A 24,391-nucleotide genomic window follows, 5' to 3' on the forward strand; every position below is an offset into this window, starting at 1 on the left:
TCATATCTAAAATGAGCATGAGCTGATTAATAAAAAGTTTAGCTAAAAGCTTAAATTGCTCTTACCTGATGAAGAGCCACATCAGTTACCCAGTAGTTATTGTCTTTGTCCATGGTTATTCCATGAGGTAAGTAAAATCTGTAGGATTGGAATTTTGAACATGTTCAACATTTAATGGCGACATGACAAACTGTTGATGATAGGGCTAACGATCAATTGCATTTGCAATATGATCACAATTTGACAGAATGCGATCTTGTCATCACAAGGGCTGCGGTGTAAATGGTCAGTGATTTTCTGTCAGTGGGACGGAGTGGGTTCACAGAACGCGAAGCTAACGTTGCCATGCTATCTTACAGCTTTCTTACATGCTTGATTATTTTCATGTTGCATGGTTAACAAAACTTTGTGTGTGGGGAAAAAATGTGTTGAGTATTTTGTAACGTTTTGGCTGTCATCGTATGTCGCAGCGCGTGTGAGGAAGTGTCTGATAGCTTGAGGAAGTGAGGAAGTTTGAGCACACACACTGAGACGATAGTCAAGTGTGTGGCAACTTGAGCCATGACAAATTAAAACGCATCTGTGCAAAGTTGTCATGCGGTGAAATATTAAGAGGATGAATTCGGCCGTATGTGTCTAACCAAAACATGTTTAATGATGAGACGCTGCCGAGTACAGTGAAACTCCTCTACAACGAAATCATGTTTGCAGCAAGAAATTTTTCACAACAGGGGGTTTTCACTGTAGCAAATTTGATCTCAGATGTAAGCACACACACACACACACACACACATTGACGTTTGTGTACACACGCACACAAACGCATGTGTACTCTATTTTTATTCCAATAGTGCATAAGTATGAGCACACACTTATTTGGCACTTCATATTGTGTAGAAAGAAAAAAAGGGAAAGAAATTGCGAAATTTACGATCAGCATTCACTTTCACTTACATCAATTTCTTGGATAATGTCTTTTATTTTGCGTGCTCAGTCTTTCATTTTGATCACTTTTACCCTCTCTTCCAGCATCAGAGCTCTTCTTGTCTTAGCTGCTTGACATCCAAAAGTCTGTTTTGTAGCCATTTTAGCAATGCAACGTCCATCCTCGTCTGAATCTAACAATAACAAATACTTCCTGGCATGCAATGAACTTTTAAGCCAGCCACGGGACGCTTCGTCGGCCTCGATGGCCATAGTTATCTCTCGAAGGCTAAAAACCTTACGCTAACTCGATAAGCCAATGGCAGAGCAGCTATGAGTATGTTGAGTCCAGGAAACTCGCAGCTGTGACCGAAATAAACATCGTTCACTATGTAAACCAGTGTGGTGATTGCTGTTGCCTTTTTTCGAACGAAGCAGTAGAGGTCGCTGTTGGATAAGACTTTGTTGTAGTGAATGTCTTCGCGAGGCTGGAGCAGAGAAAATGATTTTGTATAACGCAACAGGGGGTTTTTCGTCATATGGGCGGGGGCAGGAGAATGGGAATTGTGTTAATGCATGAAGATTTTTTCACATAACGGGGGTATTTTCGCCCATGTAGGTTTCGTTCTAGAGGAGTTTCACTGTAATGTCTGCTGGTGCTTATTCATTATTGAAGTCATCCTTACAGTATAGTATATACTCTTGCTTACATCACAGGGGTTAAAAAAATAATCACAATTAGATAATTTTCTAGAATTGTTTGTGACCATTGATAGTCTTTGCAAATGTCTGGCGAAAGTCGTTGCAGCCTTTTGCCACCTTGAACGATCCCTGATGAAAATATTCGCTACGTGCGCAAACACTTTATAACCCTCTGTGCTCAGTGAAATATGGGGCTTTCCTAAATATTGCTTTAAATCACAGTATGACTTACATATTTCTTCCAGAAGCCTTGAGGACGTTGCCACTGTCCACATTAACAACCAAAATAGTGGACTGTTGAATAGGGCCGAGGAACCTCTGCTGATACAAAGCCTGGGTGTCAAAAGAACTGAAAATATGTGGGATAAGAAAAAAAGCATCAGTTTCATGGATTCTTCACGAAGACAATAACAGCTTCAGATATAGTCAAAGCTCTGACATAATTTGGCCAGTAAAATTCTATCGTTTAATCATATGTCAAGTGAATGGGGGGTCATAAAAATACATCATTGACTAGCAAAGCAGAATTATATTTTGAGTTTCCTTCTTCCTCTTATATAAAGCCTTGGTGTAAAGTTTGTAGATTCATCTTTCCTTTGACACCCACATCCGCCACCAGACTAAAACGTTTCATTGCTACATTTCAAGAATATTGCTAAAGTCGGCTTTGCCCTCTCCCTCAGATGATGAGAAATGGCTCCACACCTTCATTTCCTCTAGGCTGGTCCACTGCAACTACACTTGCTCATTGTAGGAGCTTGTGGAAAACCTTACCACCCACATACAAAAAAGTACACACCTAATCTTCAGACCTTCAATTGGTTACCTATCCACTACTGAACCTATTACAAAATCTGCTTACAAGACAAGTCCTTCCAAGCACTCCCTGAGTCTGTGAGGGCTCCACAGAGTCTGGAGACTTTCAAAATGGGGCTAGTAACTTTTACATTTAAAAAGGCTTCTTAAGGAGTGTTCACACGGCAAGATTTGGTCCGGTGCTACGCCGGGGCTGCCCCAGTAGAGCGTTCACACGTGCAAATTAGCTCCGGCGTAGCACCGGAGCAAAATTGATCCACCTCAGGGAGGTGGTTTAAAAATTTGCTCCAGAGCAAATGCTCGTTTGCGAAGCAGCACCGATGTAAATTTGCACGTGTGAACGCAACTGGGTTAAATATGCTCCAGAGAAAATGCTCGTGAAGAGTTGATTACGTACGGCGAGAATGCGTTGCTTTCGTGCTCTGTCGGACTTCTGTCATGTGTTTGTTTAATAACGACACAAGACTTGGCTGGTAACATCTTTCCTTTTGTAGGAGACTGGACTGTCTCGGAGTTGTTTGTGTAGTTTGTTCCTTTGTTGTGTGTTCACAACCCCCCGCCCCCCATATATAATTTATTTTGTGATTTCCTCTCTTGATTTTCTGTTTGGCGCATTATATGTTTGCTTTTCTGAGTGTCATTGAAGTCATCGTTGATTTACGTTTTCGGGGGCGGTCACTCTCGAGCAGAAGGCACGGAGACTGAGAAGGAGAAGGACGTGCCTGTCCAGTAGTTGCTTGAGTTGTGTATACGTTTTAAAAAGAACCAACACGACAGCTCATTTGTTTTCTGTCGTTTTGCTCCGCTGCAGAAACTGCCGTGTGAACGCAAGTGGGGCTGCACCGACGCTGTGCCGGTGCTGACACGCTCAGCGGCTTTGTACGTGTGAACGCTCCACACAATTTGCTGCGGTGCAAAATATATCGCAACAAAATACATCGGTGCAGCGCCGGAGCAAATGTGTGCCGTGTGAACACCCCTATAGTTTCATAACTTGTTTAGGTCTGCAGTCACCCTAAACATTTTCATACCCTGAAACAGGGTGTTGTGACGACGCAAGTAAGCACGCTAGCATCCGGGTGAGCTAATCGGTGCGAAACGTAGTCTCTTTCGTGGCCAATCGTTGGCCCGCCATGATGTCTGGGACAACGCGGGGCATTGCCTTGGGGCTCATGGGTAAGATTAGACGAGAAAAGGGGAGAAAAACAGATCTAATCTAGTGGTACGTCACACTGCTGTGGCCAGCAACAGTGCACATGTGTCAGCCACATAATTATTTTTCTAGGGTTTCTGTTTTCAGCTTTAATATCCTCATTTTCAGTTTTGGTATCCTCAGTAATTTGCAAAATATGAATGCAGCAATTTTTAAAAATACATTTGTAGAAACTTACTCTGGTCCCCACTGATGGTCACCTCTGTGGAAAATGACCAGGTTGGAATCTGAGTCAATGGCAAGTCCTGACACCTGACCCAGCTGGAGAGAATTCTGTGGCCATGTTGAGTCTTGCTCCAGATGGGTATCTGAACAGAGAGTGACCATTCATTGACGGAAGAAAATCACAGATGTCAGGTTGACGGTGGCGGTGTGGAAAACAAAACCTTTAAGAAAGTAATACTTTTAAATATTGTCCAAATACAAACCTTGTAAGAATAATAATAAATAGTGGGATTTCTCACGGTACCCCTAAAACGTGCTACTAAGTGACTTTGTGATTCAAGATGCTAAATTGTCCACAGATGTCCTGAATGTGAATATTTTTTTGTTTCATGTCCCTTGTAATTGACTGATGACAAGTCTAGGGTTACCCATCACCCCAATAAGATCAAGCAATTTCAAAAGCAGATGATAACTACTATCCATTCATCCATCCATTTTCTGATCTGCTTTGTCCTCACAAGAGTCGTTGGGGGTGCTGGAGCCTATCCCAGCTGTCTCCGAGCAGTAGGCGGGGGACACCCTGAACCGGATGCCAGCCAATCACAGGGCATACATACACAAACACCCATCCGGGTACCCTGAGAAAACCCACAGAGGCACGGGGACAACATGCAAACTCCACACAGGAAGGCCGGGATCGAACCCACAACCTCTGCACTATGAGGTTGACGTGCTAACCCACAGGTGTCAAAGTCAAGGCCCAGGGGCCAGAGCTGGCCCCCCACGTCATTTTATGCGGCCCGCGGGAGGAAAGCATGATTCTTGCTGAATTCTGTACAGAAATGTCAAATTGTCATGGGTAATAACGTTTAGATTTTGCACCGGCCCTCCGAGGGAAGCAATAACTCCGAAGTGGCCCGTGACAAAAAATGAGTTTGACACCCCTGTGCTAACCACTCGACCACCGGGCCGCCTGACTACTACTACTACTACTACTACGACTACAAATAACAATACCGGTAAGGATAACAATAACAATCGTTTCACAAAAAAAAAAAAAAAATCACATTTTAAAATCACACCAGAACAGAAGAAAAAAAACTGACTTTATCATAATATCTTAGTTTATGATCCAGGCAAACGAAAGAACTAATTGGAAGGAAGTAGCACTGGAAATGAGAAAGACAATGAACAGCAGTGCGGAACATCACCGATAGAAGAGACAAGAATGATGATGTGTAGTACAATCCAGATGTTATGATGAGAATGAGTTACGGAAATGGTCAGTTTAAAAGAACACATTTGACGAAAAGGGTAATGATTTGTTCTGAATAATACAGAAGGTATGCCTGAAGAAATAACTCCCTTGCCCCGTACACCCACCTTGTCTTTGAAACAGCATCTTGCTTTTTGTCAGCTTGGGCATGGCCTCAAGCTGATGGAATTTGTGGACTCTGTCCCTCATTAAAACAGGGTGCCTGTTGGTCTGGAGGGCCAGCGAAGCAGCAGGAGAGCCCAAGTTTTTCTTTTGTATTAAGCTATGAATCTGAGCCACCAGCTCAGGCTGGACCCTGTGTATCTTACTGGGGTTGTACTTACGACTGTCTACTACATCATTGTTTTGACCTAGCAGCTTGGACATTAGAGAATAGAGGTCACCTGCACAAACAGGAAAGGAAAGGAAAGGAAAGAAATATAAAAGGACAAGAAAAGTGGAAGCTTTTAGGTAGAGGCTTGCTTAGTTGGGCATAGAGATCGAGGTTGTTAGTCAGCTGGGTCTCAAATTGGACTCCTCCACCACCTCTCAATTCTATATGCATTATTGTTCCCACATAAATATTGAAGGAAAAGTTTCTAAGATGGAGGCCACATGCGAGTGGAACAAATTAATTTGCCACTAATGACAAAACATCTCCAGCAAAGTGGACATTTATGCCCAGTGTGGCCAGACTACCCCATTAACATAAACACTTAACCCAAATAGAGAGAGTAGAGTGTTTAGATGCTACTTTCTAGGATTTTTTTGCAGTTATGTCAAAAAGGTTATTCTTTTGAGAACATTGTCATCTGTTTTGAGGATTTTTTTCAAAAACACAATGTGTCATTCTCTTGCCCCCAGGAAAGCTGTTTGTGAGCAGAAATGACAAAGATGAGTGGACAACATTATAGGCCACTCCCAATTCGATCAACATTACAAAGGAAGCCATATTTGAGTTTTGCAAATTCCTTTTCGATTCAATGTAGTCAATTCAATAGTCCCAAATGCCAACCCTCCTAGTTTGGTGGAGAAATTGTTTTATGGTCGATGGCCACTATGTCCAATGTTACTGTGTAACTATGAGACAGAAACTGCACAATACTAACATGAATGGCACTTGTGTCATGTTTAATGACACCGATTTAATGGGATGTGGGATTGCATGCATTTTATGACTTTTTATTTATTGTATTGGTATGAAGTAGACATTGTATTGATGTACTCTTAATGTTAAATAGATAACAAACAAAATAGAAGTTGCTTGTGATGCAGTATTTAAAAACAAATACATATATTTCTCATATTTTTCCACAGAGCTCTTGCTGTCTATTTGCCACCTTGTTTAGTTATTTGCTTACCCTGAGTGAAAGGCTGCTCTTCACTGGCTGTACCTGGCAGAGATACTGCATCTTGGTGACCTTTGAGGAGAGTTGGTGAGAATGATAAGGTCACTAAGCTTATTGATTATTTTCAAGAACTGTATGGACAATATGGATAGATACAGTACCTCGGGAAAAGTATTCACAGTGTTTTTCCCATATTTTGTGTTATAGCCTTCTTCCAAAATGGAAGATTTTTTTTCTTTTGCTTCAAAATTCTAGATTCAACACCTCAAGATATAATGAAAAAATGTTTGGTTTTTTTTGCAAATCTATTCATAAATAAAAGTATGCACATTCTTTGCTCACTGCTTTGTTGAGTCTTTTTTTTGAATACGCTGCCACATTCAGCTTGGGACACCTCCCTTTCGGCAGTTTCACCCATTACTCTTTGAGACACCGCTTGAGTTCTGTCAGGTTGGAGCTCTGGCTGTGTGGGTAGCCACAGACATTTACAGAGTGTTCCTGAAGGGCACTTCTCTGACAACTTTGTGTTTTTAGGCACTGTCTTTATGAGAATATTCACCGTAGCCCCCGTCTGAGGTCAAGAGCACTCTTGAGTAGGGTTTTCAACAGGATTTCTCTGTACAAGGCTACATTTATCTGACTCTCAAATGCTGCCCCTGAAAAACATTGTGCAGCCACCACTGAGCTTCACGCAAAGGAGGTATTTAGTCAGGTGATCAGCGGTGCTTAGTTTCCCCCAAACCACAAAAACGTCTTGGGTTCACACCCAAAAGAGTTCAATATTTGTTCCATCAGAGCAGAAAATTTGGTCACATGTGGTCTGGAAGTCCTTCAGGAATCGCAAACTCCAGCAGGACTGCCATAGACTATTTTTAATATAATGACTCGATCCTGTCTGGCCACACGAACAAACAGGCTTTGATTTCGTGGACTACTGCAGAAACCGCTGTCCTTCTTGAATTTAAAATGTGGAAAAAGTGAAGCTCTGTGAATACTTTCCAGATACACTGTAATCACATTTGACCTCATATTCACATATTACAATCGCTGCAAAAATGTACAGTTTACCTGTTGAATGTGCCATATGCATCATGGCGTTCATGTTTTCGGGACTGACAGGAATGGGAATATTGGCTTCAGGTGGAATGTGCTCAAACAATTTGGCAGAGCCTTGTTTCATGCAGTTCATATAAGGGATGGCATGTTTGCTGTCCATGTAGTACATGATATAGAAATTGCACATTTCATCATCAGAGGTACCCCTGCAGTAGAAATGAGAAAGTAAGAACAAAAGCATGTGCTGTAAATATATTTTGGCACATTAGAGTCTGCAATTGGAACAAAAAAAAATTCATCCCGATACAGGTAATTTTACATCCCAATAACGACATCCCAGCATAGTATTATTTTCCCTTCAAACTCCATGAGGTGAAATTAAATGAAGTAAATGGAAACAAGGAAATCCCAAACAGAACAAGCATGTTTGGTCGGGGGGGGGGGGGGGGGGGGGTGACAGCATTCCTTAAGATGATCTTTCTGCTAAATCTGGTGAAAGTACCTCTTCATGTCTTTTGATATCTATCTATATCCATATACAGTATATCTACTGTATCTCTCTCTCTCTCTCTCTCTCTCTCTCTCTCTCTCTCTCACACACACACACACACACACACAGTATACATATATATATATATTAGAGCTGTCAAACGATTAAAATATTTAATCTATTTAAAAATGCAACTGTCATAATTAACTCAAATGAACTAAAAAATTAATCGTGATTACTCACACATTTTTTATCGTTTCTGAATTTCCTTTTACATTTTTTGTCCTATTTTTCCCCATTGTAATGCTCTCATCAACATGGAATCATGAATCAGTTTTCTATGTGCCAAATGCAAATATTTACTGAAATATTTCAATTTTCAATTTTACATGAACATTTTTCACTTGGAGCAGTTATTCACACATAATCTCTCACACAATATTACTGACCATCAACAACAGTGAAAAAAATATTTTGTCACACAACAGCTGCTCTAACAGCTTTTTTTAATGAAATCAAACAGAGCAATATAACATTATAAAGTGCACATCTAAGGTAAACTAGTACTCAGCCTATAGTGGATTTAAACCATGGTTGCATACTTCGTTTTTCTCAAGTTTGCTTTGAACAAGGCAGTCTGTTTCTGTATGTTTGTTGAAGAATAACGAGACACCGGACACCAGTGTTCGTTATGCGCCGTTGTATTCAAAACTGCCAGCCGTACAAACAAGCGCACGCACTTTCCCCGTGCTGCTGGGGCAAACCATTCTGAAAGAGGGGGGTTTCACTCCCCCTAACACAGTCAGGCTATGTTGATTGTGTTGGTCCTTCTTGCGCGGAAGTCTCTCTACGGTTTTGTGTAGACCTCATTTCGGATGACTACACTTGGTTCGATGACAACACTGGAGACGTTCTATTTTTGCGAGGTCACTACCACTGCAGCGCACTGTCACTGTCAGACGAATACAGAGAAGCTCCACCCGCTCTATTTATATGGACACAGAACACTGTAACCTTCCACACAAAATAGTTCCAAACAAGTAACAATCGCGTCAGTGGCATACATCGTATACCTGTATGATACAGAGAGAGAGAAGAACAGGTAACTTTGATCTTGTCAGTGGAGCAATCTGGCAACTTTTTAAAAGTAAACTTTCCATTCATAAACTCTTTAAGTATCCGTTTTCGGTGTCTCGCGCTGCCGTGGCTGGCAAAACAGACATGGGCGTGGACTTCTGCAGCGCGCTTGTTGTTTTGTTTCTGGTGTATTTATAGAGCAACGTAACATCCGCTTGTGACGTGTGCCGCGTTAATCTTGCGAGAAAATTTTTTATCCCATTAAAATTCATTTAAATTAATGCCAATAAAAACGCGCTAAACTGACAGCTCTAATATATATATATATATATATATATGTATATAGATAGATAGATAGATACAGTCATACCTCTGTTTCCGACCATAATCCGTTCCAGAAGGCTGTTCGAAAACCAAAACCACGGTCTTAAAAAAAAAAAAAAAAAACTTTATTGAACACGTCTGCACACAATGGAACGCTACACGAGGAAGCATCACTTCCTCGTCTTCCCGGGGAAGCGTCACTTCCTCATGTAAAGAAGGTGAGAGGAGTCAAGTGGCGCATTCAAGTGTGCTCAGTTTGGTCGAGAACCGATTTTCGGTCGTAATCCGAGGCATAAAAAACTCGAAATTTGTGGTCGAAACCGATTTGGTCGATAACAGAGACGTATATATATATATATATATATATATATATTAGAGGTGTCAATTTAGCGCGTTTTTATTGGCATTAATTTAAATGAATTTTAACGGGATTAAATATTTTCTCGCGAGATTAACGCGGCACACGTCACAAGCGGATGTTACGTTTCTTTATAAATACACCAGAAACAAAACAACAAGGAAGAGATTCAGACCACAGACATTAAGACCCGAAAGCTCCTAACACTGCATGGAGGGTTCCATCCCAAATCCAGCACCCTGAGACTGTACGCAAGCCGAAACGAAGGAGGCCGGGGACTAGTGAGTGTGAGAGCCACTGTCCAGGATGAAACATCCAAGATCCATGAATACATCAAGGAGAAGGCTCCAACGGATGACGTACTCAGAGAATGTCTCAGACAATGGGGAACAGAGGATGAGGGACCATCATGGGAGGACAAGCCCCTACACGGGATGTACCACCGGACCATAACTGAAGTGGCTGATCTCAAGAAGTCCTATCAGTGGCTAGAGAGGGCTGGCCTGAAGGACAGCACAGAGGCACTCATCATGGCTGCTCAGGAGCAGGCCCTGAGCACCAGAGCCATTGAGGCCCAGATATACCACACCTGACAAGACCCAAGGTGTAGGTTGTGCAAAGAGGCACCTGAGACGATCCAACACATAACATAAGATGCTGGCAGGGAAAGCCTACATGGAACGCCATAACCAGGTGGCTGGCATAGTCTACCGAAACATCTGTGCGGCGTATGGACTGGAAACTCCAAGGTTAAAATGGGAAACACCTCCGAAGGTGGTGGAAAATAATCGAGCGAAGATCCTGTGGGACTTCCAGATCCAGACTGACAAGATGGTAATGGCGAACCAACCAGATATTGTGATCATAGATAAAGGGCAGAGGAAAGCCGTTGTAGTGGATGTAGCGGTCCCAAGTGATGGAAACATCAGAAAGAAGGAACACGAGAAACTCGAGAAATACCAAGGGCTCAGAGAGGAGCTGCAGAGAGCCTGGAAGGTAAAGGTGACAGTCGTGCCTGTGGTGGTCGGAGCACTCGGGGCAGTGACCCCCAAACTAGATGAGTGGTTGCAACAGATCCCGGGAACAACATCGGACATCTCAGTCCAGAAAAGCGCAGTGCTGGGAACAGCAAGGATACTGCACAGAACCCTCAAGCTTCCTGGCCTCCGGTAGAGGACCCGAGCTGAATGGACGACGGACACCACCCGAGGGGTGAGACATGGACTTTTTATTTATATATATATATATATATATATGTATACACACACACACACGCAGTATGTATATAATATGGATTATATGGACAGTATCTTTCAATGGGTCCATTATATTGCTCTCCACCCTGAATTGTTTTATTGTGAAATCTTTAAAAGCAAAATCATTAGTTTTATAACTTGTCAATAAGTGGAATGGGATTTAGAGTACAACTTACCCCATGTATGTTTCTTCGCTTCTGCCTTCACCAGTGAACATACATCTGGCGGCGAGCGTATCTCCATATTGTACATCCACGTCATGGTTTGTAGGATAGAAAGCCTGGAAAAGGTAGTGTTAACGTTATAGGTCATGTAAGGGTAGTTAAAAAAATAATTATCATGAAGCAGATGCACTCATTTCCCCAGCCACGTGTCAAACTGTTGAGATACTCCATATGGGTTTGGGCTGTTTTATCACCAGAACTCCCTATCCATAGAAATAGACGTCCTAAACAATTGAGCAGAATTTATATATTTAAAAAATTTTTTTAGGAACATTACAGCAAGTCCGGGACCACACAGGCTCACAGGCATGTATATGATTCTTATCGTATTTTTTATCATACCTGCGGTAGTTGAGGAGACTGTCTCCCAATCAGGCTCCACTTCCTATTTCGAATCCTGTAGCCACTGACCACTTTTCCTATGGGAGAAATGGGAAGTAAATGGTAAGGGAAGAGTGGGTTATTCTCAGGCGGGGCTTCAAATTCATTTTGACACAGTGGCTCATAATATGTCACCTATGGTGTAATATCATTCCTCTGACTTTCGTGTAGGCAGCCTTGCTTCAATTGCCGCTCAGCGGGGACCAGCTCAATGGCTGTCTGAATGTGAGTGTGAATAGTTGTGTTTGTGTCTGTATGTGTCCAGTGATTGACTGGTGACTTGTAGTCTTTAGTGGTCTCTTAGTCTAGTCAGTATTATGCATTTTGCCCCAGGTCAATGTTATTGAAAATGGATGAATGGGTGGACGGAAGTGATAGAGTTGGAAAATCCTCATTTCTAAATGTGATCACAGGTCACCTGAGGGGATGTTAATTTTTGGACATGACATTATAATGCAGATGTTGTGGAAACATTCAGAATAAACATGATTTTTTTATACCCACTTCCTATTGTTAGATACTATCAGCCGGGCCTGTGACCTCAGTAGGGAGTGTCTTTATACAGTTTTATACCACAAAATAATTTTTACCGCAGGGTCACAAGGTAGCTTTTCTTGATTAGTTCAATCACCAATACAACAAAAATGACATCTGTAACAGCACTAAATTATGGTATGCACAACAGTCGTGAGGGCTCAGGAGCACAGGAACAAAAACTGTACCCCTTCCTGCTGCTTCAAAGACAAAATGTTTGTGTATATACAGTATATGTGTATATTTTTTAAGTATTTGTCATTACTTACCCAAACGATGTGTGTGTGTCCTAAAGGCAAACGGGTAAATCGGATACGAGGTGTAGTCACAGGCGATGTCCGCATTTGTAACTAACAAGAAAATCAGACAGGAAGCGACAACAGGCTCAACCTTCCATATAAACACACAGATATATATTGTATCCTGATAATAATTACAAACTAATTTATTAAGATCCCATACTATAAAAATATGTTCCCACTGTTTTATGTGTAAGACAGGTCAAAATGAGTCTGCCAACTCAAATTAAATCTACATCAATTGTCAACCAGTGAAAAATTGAGGAATAAATTGCTTCAAATCATTTTGGGAGAAACTACCGAGCATTTTGGAATGAGAATTGTGCTCTGTCTGGGCACTGAAATGGAGGATGGCTTCATATGCCTTTCACACACATGCTAAAAATACAGTTCAGGGTTTTAGGAGACATAGCCACACATAGATAGACACACTTGTCAGTCGGCCACAGAATTGATTAAAAAAATTCAATCCACACACAGGTGGATTAAAAAAATAAAATACATTTAAGAGAAAAGCCACTCAAAGCTTGTTTACATATTGAATATTATTATGAGACAGAAATGTAAGAAACTATTACAATTTGGGCATTGTCGGCATTTCCAAGCCAAATTATCTTGACAAACTAATAAAAGAACATTATGAAAATTTGAAGAACAAAAATAGGCGTGGCAGGGGAAGTTTAACTACCATAAAATAAAATTACCTCAGAATTCCTCTTTCATCTATAACTGCTTCAGACAACAAAGTGTGTGCAGAAAAGTGGTGAAGATTGCACGACTGTCTGTGTCTTATGTGTTGTGTTGTGTTATTTTTGTTATTTTGACTTCAAAATGGCGCTGCGAGAGTGGCTGCCTTTCCAGCAGCTCCTATATTTTGTTGTTCTACTTCTTCCTTTCATAACTTTGCTGCTGTGAATTGGGAATTTCTCCATTGCGAGACTAATAAAGGTTTTCGTATCGTAATATTATGTTCAAATGGATTAATATCCTGATGTTCAATTAACACAAACATTCTGTGGTCACCATAAATGATTACAACTCAAATGAGTTTTTTCAGAATTATTATTTGCTAAGGCATACTTTATTGTGAAATACGACCACAAATGTGAGCCATTCATTGGAAGTAGGATTTGTCAATGTGCTCACACAAAAATATTCTTCCCCAAAAATAATTCAAGACAATGGTGTAAATTTCAATATATAGTTAGCTAGTTTTAGAAAAAGGTGTAGGTTCAAACAAAATCTGGTAATTCTTCACTGAGAAATGGAGAAAAAAAAAACATTTCAAAGAGGGTAAGGGGGGTACTCGTTTATAATGAACGCTTTTATAAAATGAGTCATTATAAACTATAACGACAGTGACACCAGAAACAAATACTGATAACTTGACCCAGGAAACAATTCAAGCACAGAGAAGATGAAAACCGCTGTTAGCTTCTAGTGTTACTAGCTGGCTAGCAGCCACCAACAAGCTAGCTGCAATATGCTTGTCAATTGTAGTGATAAAAGTGCGTTATGTTATATGTTTGACATCAATTTAGTGATTCATTTTATTTGGTAAATATGGATTAATATTACTGGTTACTGGTTAATTTCTTTTTCTACTGTGTTTGTGAAATTTTGTTAAGAAACGAGAACCATATTGGATGTTGTCCGTTGAGCTTTACTATGAAATTCTCAGGGCATATAATTGCAACTGGACGACGCTCTTATCCGAACAAGCTTCATCAGTTCATACGACAAGGCTAGTTAGGACAGCATTAGCCCAGGGCTGATGAGGAAACTCAACTGTGTATGCTCCAAGGTGGAGTTATGCTCCAAACCACAAATGGTATTATTCGTTTGGAATGCAAGATGACAGCTGTTAAGATGCCTTGCAGAGAGGCCATAGGCCACAAGCCACTGTCCATCAACAAGATTCTTCCAGTGATGCATGAACTGATCAAGCTTGCTCGGAAGAGGAGCGAAACGTCTTGGAAGAAAACCAGAACAGTTCAGTTGCGATAGATTCAATGCCCTTGAGAATGAAATAACCAGGATCAATAAGAATATTCAAAGGCATCTTTACCATGATATCTTTCTACAACACTTGGTATATCACAGAAACCCATATTTGCATATAGGAGAATTGGATTGGCACAAACAAATTATTTTTGCATCGCAAAATGTGATGCAAAGAAGTGGACTTTATTAACTTCCCTCATCACACAAGAAGTGTGAGGAAAAATAGCCTACCTCTTTTTCCTGGCTGGATAACAGTGTCCATGGACATGAGCAAGTAAATCCCAGCAATAAACGGCTGCCTGCAAAAGAAAATAACGACGGAATCAGTTAGAGGTTACAAGAAGTGACCTGATAAAATATTTATATATTCCCCCCCCCCACAAGACATTTCACTTCTGTTGTCTTGAGTGATCACCATATACATCTTCTCTCCAAAAGCATTATATGGTGAAGTCTTTTATTTTTGCTGTACATTTTAAACTTCAGGGTTTTACTTAAGTTTTATACAAGACCTACAGACAAATTAAAAAAACAATTTCAGCTCTTATTTCCCTGCTTAAAAAAAGAGATAGCCCAGCATGATTGTGTTGTGTTGTGCTCTTCTTGCTGGTGTCAAAAACAAGATTTGAACAGCTGAACCTTTGGTCACTGGGCTAACTGCTTTACCAACTGAGCCAAATGCACCCAAGAAGACCAAGTTGCAACCCAAGTTATCACTTTTGGGTGGTTCTCAAAAACCGTGTAGGAATGTGACATGCGAGCCCCAAATTAACTTGGGCAAAACAAGGTAAAGATATATGCAGAATGTTTCAAGCCTTCCTCTATTGTGCTATGAATAAGTAAAGATAGCTCACTTAGCCCTTTGTTTAGAAGAGACTGCTATAATCGATTGTTTCATATTGGAGCGCTTGGTACCTGAGCACCCAGCACTTAGTACTCAAGAAAAAAATTGCCATCATGACAAATAAGTATGAAAGACTTTGTGGAAATTTATATAAATTTCATTCTCAAAACCTTTGGCCAGGGCTGTAAAGTTGTTTTTTGTCAAGCCCTTCTCGGTGGCATCTAGTCATAACAGAGGTGAAAAAAGCAAGCACAGTTATCAACCCCCGCAACCTATAACACAAGATAAAGTTATGAAAAAAAAGTACCGGTACCCAAGAAATTTTTTGTACGGTATTAGGTGTTTGTAGGCCACAAACATAGTGCTTCGATTTAGTGGACATGAACTACAACTCCTGCCGTTTATTAAATGCATCTTAAATCAAGGTTCCACATTGTATTAGACAATTAAGCAAACCATTCTTACTGAACGTAGCATATTTTACAATACAGTTTGTAAAAAATGTAAATAAAGAAATAAAGTACGCACGGGGTGGTTGTTATTGTCAGAGTGAGACCCGAGCAATCTTTGTGATGATCTGTCGAAGGAAAAACAAAACAAAACATGAAAATGCAAACAATATACCAAGAGAATACAATAACAATTGTATATATAAATATTATTTGTTATTATATATATATATATATATATATAGTAATAATAATATTATTTCTATTATTAATATATAAAATTTGAGTACTTACCTTGGAAAGCACTGATATCTCCGTAATGGATCTGTAGCACAAAGTAAGACACTCCTGAATTCCGTCCAACTTCAAAACCAACATCTATTGAGGAACAGGGACGTAAAATAGAGGAAAACATGAAGACAACTCCAGTTCCAGAACTATCAAGTTCAGTAACAAAATGACTAAATAAAATGAATTCGCTTTCAGTGCCATGACATTTATTAATACCTTCCTGAATTTTTTCGGTTTTGTTTTTCATTTATCGATCAGATGTAAATGATTCAAAACAATTTTAAAACTCCATACGACCAAAGTACAGTGGTACCTCTACTTACGAACGTCTATTCATACAAAATTCAAGTTACGAAACGTCTCAATAGGAAAATAGTACCTCTTGTTACGTAAGAAACTTCAAGATACGAAAGGTAAAAATACAGTATCGGCCGCTACTCGCAGCTCCGAGTTTCCTGAACGCAACATACTTATAGCTGCTCTGCCATTGGCTATTCCCGAGCATCATTCTCGTATCCAATTGGCAAAGAGGCAAAGAGGGACCTCTACCGTATGTGTCTATGTGTGTAGATAGATAGATCTGTGTCTATGCAGTGTCCTTGTCATTCGCCCCTCGGACCATGAGGCATTCCGATAGCTTTACGTAAATGTCGAGCTTAATTTAAAGGGGGTGTTTACAATTAAAAGCAAAAAACAACCCCCCCCCCCCCCAAAAGTAATATTTGTTAAAACTTTCATTAAAAAACTGACAGTAGGATACAGCCAAAATTATCTGTGGAAAAAAAATTCCCTCTCTGGCCTCATTGTGCATCTCTAATTTGATATTTGATTTTTCAGAAATCGTGTGTGATGGCGTGACACCCCCAACAGCCTTGCAGTGACTTGTTTCCCTGGGCTTCAGAAGCTTTCCTGAAACCACTGTGGAATATCCAAAATTTAAAGAGCAGAAATTGAACAGATCCTGAGATACAAATATGGTTTATTTGTAATTACCGGTAATAAATTTGTGCCATGTTCAAGAAAGGTTTGCGTTTTATTTTGTTGAACAGTTTTCTGATTAAAATAAAGGACATTGTCATATCAATTGCGAGACCTAATGACATTACCAAGTACTGTGAGGAAAAACTGGGATGGCTGCATCCTTACTAACTCATTGAACTCCTCTTATATACCAGTTTCTGTATTTCTTCTTCTACTTCTCCTTTCGGCTTGTCCCTTTTCAGGGGTTGCCACAGCGAGTCATTAATTTCCATCTTTCCCTGTTCTCTGCATCCTTTACTCTTGACTCCAACTACCTGCATGTCTTCCCTCACGGCATCCATGAATCTCCTCTTTGGCCTTCCTCTCTGTCTCCTACCTGGTAGCTCCATCTCTAACATTCTCCTACCAATGTATCCACTGTCCCTCCTCTGTACATGTCCAAACCATCTCAGTCTGGCCTCTCTAACTTTTTCTCCAAACTTTCCTGTCTGAGTTGTCCCTCTGATGACCTCATTTCTGATCCTGTCCATCCTAAGGAGAATCTCAGAATCTTTAACTCAGCCACCTCTAACTCTGCCTCCTGTCTTTTGCCAATTGCTAGTGTCTCGAGACCAGGGGTGCCCAAACTTTTCGGATCACAGATCTACATTTCGATCAACTAACCTCCCGGGATCTACCCTACGCGCGCACACACACGCACACACACGCGCACACACACACACGCCATGATGAGAAACACCCTGAAACTGAGGCATGCGACGCACTTTTGCAGCCTGTTAACTATCGTAGCTCACACGTACCGTTTTAAAGTGCTTCCATGGGCCCTCCTCGATTCCTATTCTTTGCCCGTGCCCTCGGTGAATTGTACACGAAGCAAACTCTGAATGAGAATAATGACGATAAAAGATAGAGCGCAACAGCTCTGATCAAAAGCTGTAATTGCAGACTGCTGAGCGCTAACAATTTCCGGTGACGTAATCACGCGCCACCGTAAATTCAAGATTTACCTGCTTTATTTTATTTTTTAAATATTTTTTTGGTGAAAATGAGACTGATAAAATGATTAGGGTGCAGCGTACATGAACACAAAAAAATATGTTACTAACATGTACAAAGACACATGTTTTTTTCTCCTCGACACTCTTCGGATCTACTTGGGACCTGTCTTAGATCTACCGGTAGATTAGGATCGACGTAATGGGCACCCCTGCTCTAGACCGTACATCATGACTGCTCTCACAACTGTTCTGTAAACTTTTCCCTTCACCTCAGCTGACAGCCTTCTATCACAAATCACTCCTGACACTTTTCTCCAGCTGTTCCATCCTGCCTGCACTATTCTTCACTTCTCTTTGACAGTCTACGCTGCTCTGCACTGTTGATCCTAGCTACCGGTACTTAAATTCCTGTACCTTCTCCACCTCTGCTCCCTGTAACCTCACCGTTCCACTGGTCTCCCTTTCATTTATGCACATGTACTCTGTCTTACTATGACTGACCTTCATTCCTCTTCTCTCTAGTGCAAACCTCCACCTTTCTAGGTTTTCTTGTAGCTGCTGCCTACTCTCACTACAGATCACAATGTCATCTGCAAACATCATAGTCCAGGGCGACTCCTGTCTGACCTCATCTGTCAATCTATCCATCACCATAGCAAACAAGAAGGGGCTCAGGGCCGATCCTTGATGCAGTCCTACCTCCACCTTGAAGTCTTCTGTCCGTCCAAGTGCACACCTCACCACTGTTGTACTATTCTCATACATGTCCTGAACCAACTTAACGTACTTCCCTGCAACCCCTGACTTCCTCATACAGAACCACAATTCCTCTCTTGGCACCCTGTCATAAGCCTTCTCTAAATCTACAAATACCAGTTTCTGTATTTAATGTTAAAAAAATCAAGGGTACAAGGACTTGAAACTGAGGTTGTGTTGCGCCAGACCTAAAAGGGGGCAAGATCGTCTCACCACACAATGGCTTGTCATCTTAGCATTCAGAGCGACATCTCACTTTGCAGTGAAATGTGTGTTCAGGCATCAAGATTCAAATGAGTTTGTTTTAGAAGAGATAAGACAAAATTACACTTGGCTTCTCTTGGTAATGGCTGTACATTGAATGCACTGTACTGTGCTATACGTTGTTTTGAGAAAGTTCGGTTGGCCTGAGATTGGCCATTAATACAATTACGGTGCCTGGCAAGAAGGAAGTAATTAAAAGAGAGTGCCTCTGAAGTTGTTTGGCTTTTTTTTTCAATAACCCTCGTACTAACATAATAAATGTCATCGTCCTATGAAAACATTTGGAAAAAGTATTTTTTTTAAAGCCCTGTTTTCCCTTTCACCACTAATGGCAATATAACCTCAAAGCACAAATGATTACAGGAAAGCACGAATGATTCAAATACCAGAAGAACTAAAGCTGTAAGAATTTTATGGGAATTCAAGGTATTGAACACATTTTCATGTCTAAAAATAGATACACTATAACTAAAGGAAAAGAAATGCATGATTATGAAAAGTAAATCATACAAACGTTCAGACAGGTGCCTTTCACTGATATCCACAATTCATTTTGCAAAATGGAGGAGCAAGCAATTGTACAATAAACTAAAATGCATGCCAACTCTCAAGGAAGCCTTCACCACGGTGACATTTAAATAGCTTCCCCCTGCCAGCTAGTGATTTACTTGATGAGGGTGGGGCTTGACTATGTTAATAGATGTTGACATGAACAACAAACACGTCTTCTAAAACATACTGTACCTTTTGGTAGTTTCGTTGGTGGTGCATTTCGAGCCCATGCATACAAAATGGATGCTCCATCTTTACAAGTACCCCGTGTACTGCCACAGTCCCTTGAGTGAAAAATGTCAGTCAGTGACAGACAGGGCATTGCTCAGCACCAGAAACAGACTCATGCACCAACAATCTGCTGCAGCTTTAGAGCCCTTGTAAAAATTCACAATGATCCCTGAAATATCTGAAAACCTTAGTACCCTTAATGCTTAAATGAATACCCTATTTTCTGCACTATACGGTGCACCTAAAAGCATTCAATTTTCTCAAAAGCCGACAACGCGCCTTAAAATCCATTTTGCCTTTTATATGGATCAATATTCAGATTTCTTGGATGTATTTTAAATGTTTTGTAAAACGCTTTCTTCCAGCTGCAGCGGTTGTGAAGGAGCCATATAAATAAAGCTGTATTGTATTATATTGTATTCCCTTCAGCACAGCTACATATTGGGGGTGCATAACGCAACTGTATCCACTATTGTAGCTTCTATTCTATGCGCCTTATAATGCAGTGCGCCCATATATATGAAAACCGTTTTAAAATAGGCTACTCATTGAAGGTGCGCTTTATACTCCGAAGCGCCTTATAGTGCGGGAAATACGGTATTTGTTGCACAACCTTTAGAAGCAACCAGTGTAATCAAACGATTTGTGCAACTCTCAAACTTCGGCACCTGTTTGCACCATATATTTTGTTATTTGACAAAACGATTTTTTCCGAGCTGCAAAGCTTCTGGGACAATGTACTTTGGACAGATGAAACAAAACTCAATCTTTTTGACAAGTCACCTCAGCTGTGTGAATGTGAGAGTGACTAATACAATTGAGTGAATGTGAGAGCAAGAGACCATTTTCTGATGATGCAATCACGTTTTGGAACGAGAGATAGATTAGTCAATAGTTTTTTCTGACTGTCAAAACTATCATTTATTCATCCATCCAGTTTCTGATCTGCTTTATCCTCACACGGGTCGCGAGGCGTGCTGGAGCCTATCCCAGCTGTCTTCGGGCAGTAGGCAGGGGACACCCTGGACTGGTTGCTAGCCGATGGAAGACTATCATTTATTGAGCACCAAAATGTCCCCTCTCCTGGATGTGCTCTGATGCCAAAACTGGCTCCTTTGCCATATCAGGCACATGAAGACTTATTCTTATTTATTTTTCTGGACGTAAATAAAGCTCCCCACTCGCGTAGTGTGTGAAATGTTACTCTTAGGTGCACGTCATGGGTCTTTCAACAGGATAAAGTTCAAACCACATCTAAAATCATCAGACCCCAGACACCACAAACCCCTCTTCCCTATTCCAGCCGAGGTAGTGCTCTGGACGTTCTCAAATAAAAGCCAGCTCCATAGACAAAACTAGTTTTGCCATATTAATAACTGTACAACGAACCTGTGAAAAACAAACATCAAGTTAGGTATTACCAGTAATTGGTGGTGGAGACGGGGGACTTGCAGCCGTACAGCAGCATGTGATGGACTGTGTTCATTGTAGCCCGAGGCATAAAGTCCACTGAGGAGGAAAAATATTCCATTCGAAAATATAGATCATAAATGAAGACTGAACTAAATGTATAGCATACAATTTAAAAATAATAATCCTTTAACCAATTTTGTATTAAAAGCATTTCTCTTTAGTCCCTTCTATATCCTTCACTCATAAATTGAATTTAATTGAATACAACTTTATTGTCAAATGTTCAGGTATGTGTAACATACAGCACAGATGAAATTTCTTCCCTCTCAACATAAAACTACAATAAAGCGGATGAATCAGTGGGGGACTGGTCCTCAAACAGGAAAAGCATTAAAAAAAACACACACACACACACACACAAAAAATGAACAAAGTTAAACAGAAATGAGAGTTGAAACGATACATCTAATTAAAAAAGATGAAAACATAAATGGAAAATTATTTTGGCCACGACATTCGTCAAAGGAGAAGAATCTGTGCTTGGTGGTTGCGCCTTCTCGGCAGCACGCCTGTACCAGCACAGATTTTGATTGGGAGGAATGACGGTGCCATTGACTGTCGGTGCTGGACAGCCCCGGGTGCTTGTGTTTTTTGCGCCTGTAATGGGCAGCATTTTACACAGGTCTGTTTTGTTTAGTGGCGATGTTGCTGCTGTTGGACAGTCTGCGTTGGTGTGGTTGGATGGATGGCTTGTGGAGCCGAGGATGAGGAGAGAGGAGAACAGCGCGGATGCGTATTTGGAACTGACAGTCACTGCTTGGAATTGTAACGGATTTACATCGGACAGGAGAAGTGAACCAATCTGTTTTGTTCAGTGGAGATGTCGGCGCTGTTGGACAGTCGTCGTTGGTGCAACTGGATGGATGGCTTCTGAAGTTGAGGATGAGGAGAGAGGAGCGTTGGCGCGGAGCGCAGATGCGTATTTGGAACTGAGAGTCGCCACTTGGAATTGAAATGGATTTACATGGGACAGGAGAAGTGAACCAATCTCTTTTTTTCATCAATGGATGCTACAGCTTATTGTTGACTTTGAAACTTAGCTTGTAGCCGACGTGTGCACATTGTGAGCATGACGTCTCTGATCCACTGGTGAAAGGACACTTTGATTCTCTCCTCTTTCATCCCAAACTGCTTTAAACAACAAAGCGTGTGAGGGAAAAGTGGTTAGGACTGCATGACTGTCCGTGTTTTTGTTATGATCCGTATTCAGCAGCAGGTGGCACGCGTTCACTTCTGCCGCCTGCACACCTGCTGCCTATTTGCCAGAGATTGCACCTGCTATATCTAGGCGCTCCGGCGGTCGACCCATTGCCGGAGTATTGCATGCCGTGCCACTGCTATTGCCTATGATTACACATATTGTTCGACACCATTCGCGGTTGGTTATATTATCGTCGTACCACGGGAAACATTTTCTTAGCGTACGTAAATCAGTACTCGTTTAACATATTTTTCCTTGCCGTTGTTTTGCAAGCGTTTTCTGTTGTCGTATTTCCTTATTTCCTGGTGCTCGTTTTTACCAGCGCTTTCTGTTGTCGCGTTCCTTATTTCCTGGCTATCGTTCTGAGACCAGCGTTTTCTGTTGTTTTATTAGGCGGGATTTTTGTTTATAATAAATATTATTGTTTTACAAAGTCCTTGTCGGTGTCTGCTATTTCGGGGATCCGCTTGTTTTCGTTTTCTCCGTTACGTACGAAGCAGTTCCCTTTTCCTGCTTCGTGCGTAACGTGACAGAATACTCCGGCCACCGTGGATCCCGCGGACATCGATAAGGTTTTGTCGGCTCTGACCCGTCAAGAGCAACTTAGGAGTCAGCAGAGCCAAACTATATCTGAGCTCCGCGTCGCGGTCTCCATGTTGGCTCACAGGCTCGAGGATTACGAACCTCGCGTACATTTTTTAGAAGGGCGGAGAGCACCTACCCCGGAGGTACCCGTCCCGTCTCCTACCTTTTGTAGGGAACCGAGGCTTCCACATCCTCCACGCTATGGAGGCGAGCATGGTCAGTGCGGGCACTTCCTCCACCAGTGCTCGCTCGTTTTTGACCAGCAGCCTTCCATTTACGTCAGTGATGACGCGAAGGTTGCCTACGTCATGAGTTTATTGACTGGTCGGGCGGCGTCATGGGCAATTGCAGTGCGCGAAGCAAAACCGAACCTTCGGTCTTCCTTCCCCGACTTTGTGGCGGCGTTTCGTCGGGTGTTCCACCATCCTGTGCGAGGAAGAGAGGCTGAGGGTCGACTCCTGGAGCTTCGCCAAGGAAGACAATCCGTGGCGGACTACTCGATCGAGTTTCGCATCTTGGCTGCCCAAAGTGGCTATGGCGACCGGGCGCTGTGTGGCTTGTTTTGTCGCGGGCTTAACACGACGCTGAAAGATGAATAGGCCACCCGCGACAACAGTACCGACCTGGAGGAGCTGATTGATCTCTCTCTACTCTTGGACAACCGCCTGAGAGAGAGAAGCCGGGAGCGCGGAGGTGGCTGGTTCCCGTTCCGGCACACAGCGGAGCACGGTGCATTCCCCGAGACAACTCGGACCGCTGGGTCCGGGGAGCACCCCAGCGACCGGAGGGCTGCCGCCAGGGAGGAGTCGATGCAGCTGGAGGGCGGCAATTCCCGACCGGAGGAGAGACGACCCCAGTTCGAGGACCAGGCTGGTTCCAACAGCGACCTACCGAGACATCGGGCCGCTCCCTGCCCATCGGGACTTCAACCCCCTACGACCATCGAGTACTGTGAGTCACGACCTCGCGCTGAATCTCGAGAGCCTCGGAGAGTCGACTCTCGACCGGGATGCACCAGGAGACTTGAACTCGAGGGTGAGATCTACGGGGCGTCTCGTGCGCGTCAGATCTGGGCCCTGATAGACTCCGGTTCCGATGACTGTTTCCTGGACACCGACATTGCCTCGGAGATAGGCTGTTCGAGCGAGGAACTAGCTGAAAAGAAACGTGTTCACGATCTCGACGGACGCCTTCTGGCGGTGGTAACACGGATCACAGAACCGCTTAAGCTCAGGTTGTCAGGGAATCATGTAGAGCACAGACGGTTTTATTTAATGCATTCCCGAGCCGTTCCGGTTATTCTCGGTTTACCCTGGCTCAAAACTCACAACCCAATCAT

The 24,391-nt window shown here is 42.0% G+C and overlaps 1 protein-coding gene across 4 annotated transcripts in view; it reads right to left on the reverse strand.

Moving 5' to 3' along the window:
* The window catches only part of pam (peptidylglycine alpha-amidating monooxygenase), a 51,318-nt gene that overhangs the window by 15,260 nt on the left and 11,667 nt on the right, over positions 1-24,391 (reverse strand). For 3 of the 4 annotated variants that reach the window (XM_086134256.1, XM_086134255.1, XM_086134257.1), the window contains 14 exons: positions 21,215-21,302; positions 19,755-19,846; positions 16,015-16,098; positions 15,800-15,848; positions 14,659-14,726; positions 12,394-12,474; positions 11,552-11,628; positions 11,162-11,265; positions 7,493-7,686; positions 6,437-6,496; positions 5,204-5,479; positions 3,834-3,963; positions 1,859-1,975; positions 66-138 (listed from right to left, as the gene is read on the reverse strand). In XM_086134256.1, coding sequence (XP_085990382.1) covers positions 66-138; positions 1,859-1,975; positions 3,834-3,963; positions 5,204-5,479; positions 6,437-6,496; positions 7,493-7,686; positions 11,162-11,265; positions 11,552-11,628; positions 12,394-12,474; positions 14,659-14,726; positions 15,800-15,848; positions 16,015-16,098; positions 19,755-19,846; positions 21,215-21,302 — 1,493 coding nt within the window. The remainder of the gene's footprint in view (positions 1-65; positions 139-1,858; positions 1,976-3,833; positions 3,964-5,203; positions 5,480-6,436; positions 6,497-7,492; positions 7,687-11,161; positions 11,266-11,551; positions 11,629-12,393; positions 12,475-14,658; positions 14,727-15,799; positions 15,849-16,014; positions 16,099-19,754; positions 19,847-21,214; positions 21,303-24,391) is intronic. The other variant, XM_086134258.1, reaches the window with a different exon arrangement.

Source organism: Hippocampus guttulatus, chromosome 17, assembly GCF_054856545.1.
Source record: "Hippocampus guttulatus isolate MCC_2025c chromosome 17, RoL_Hgut_1.0, whole genome shotgun sequence".
Classification (NCBI taxonomy): domain Eukaryota; kingdom Metazoa; phylum Chordata; class Actinopteri; order Syngnathiformes; family Syngnathidae; genus Hippocampus; species Hippocampus guttulatus.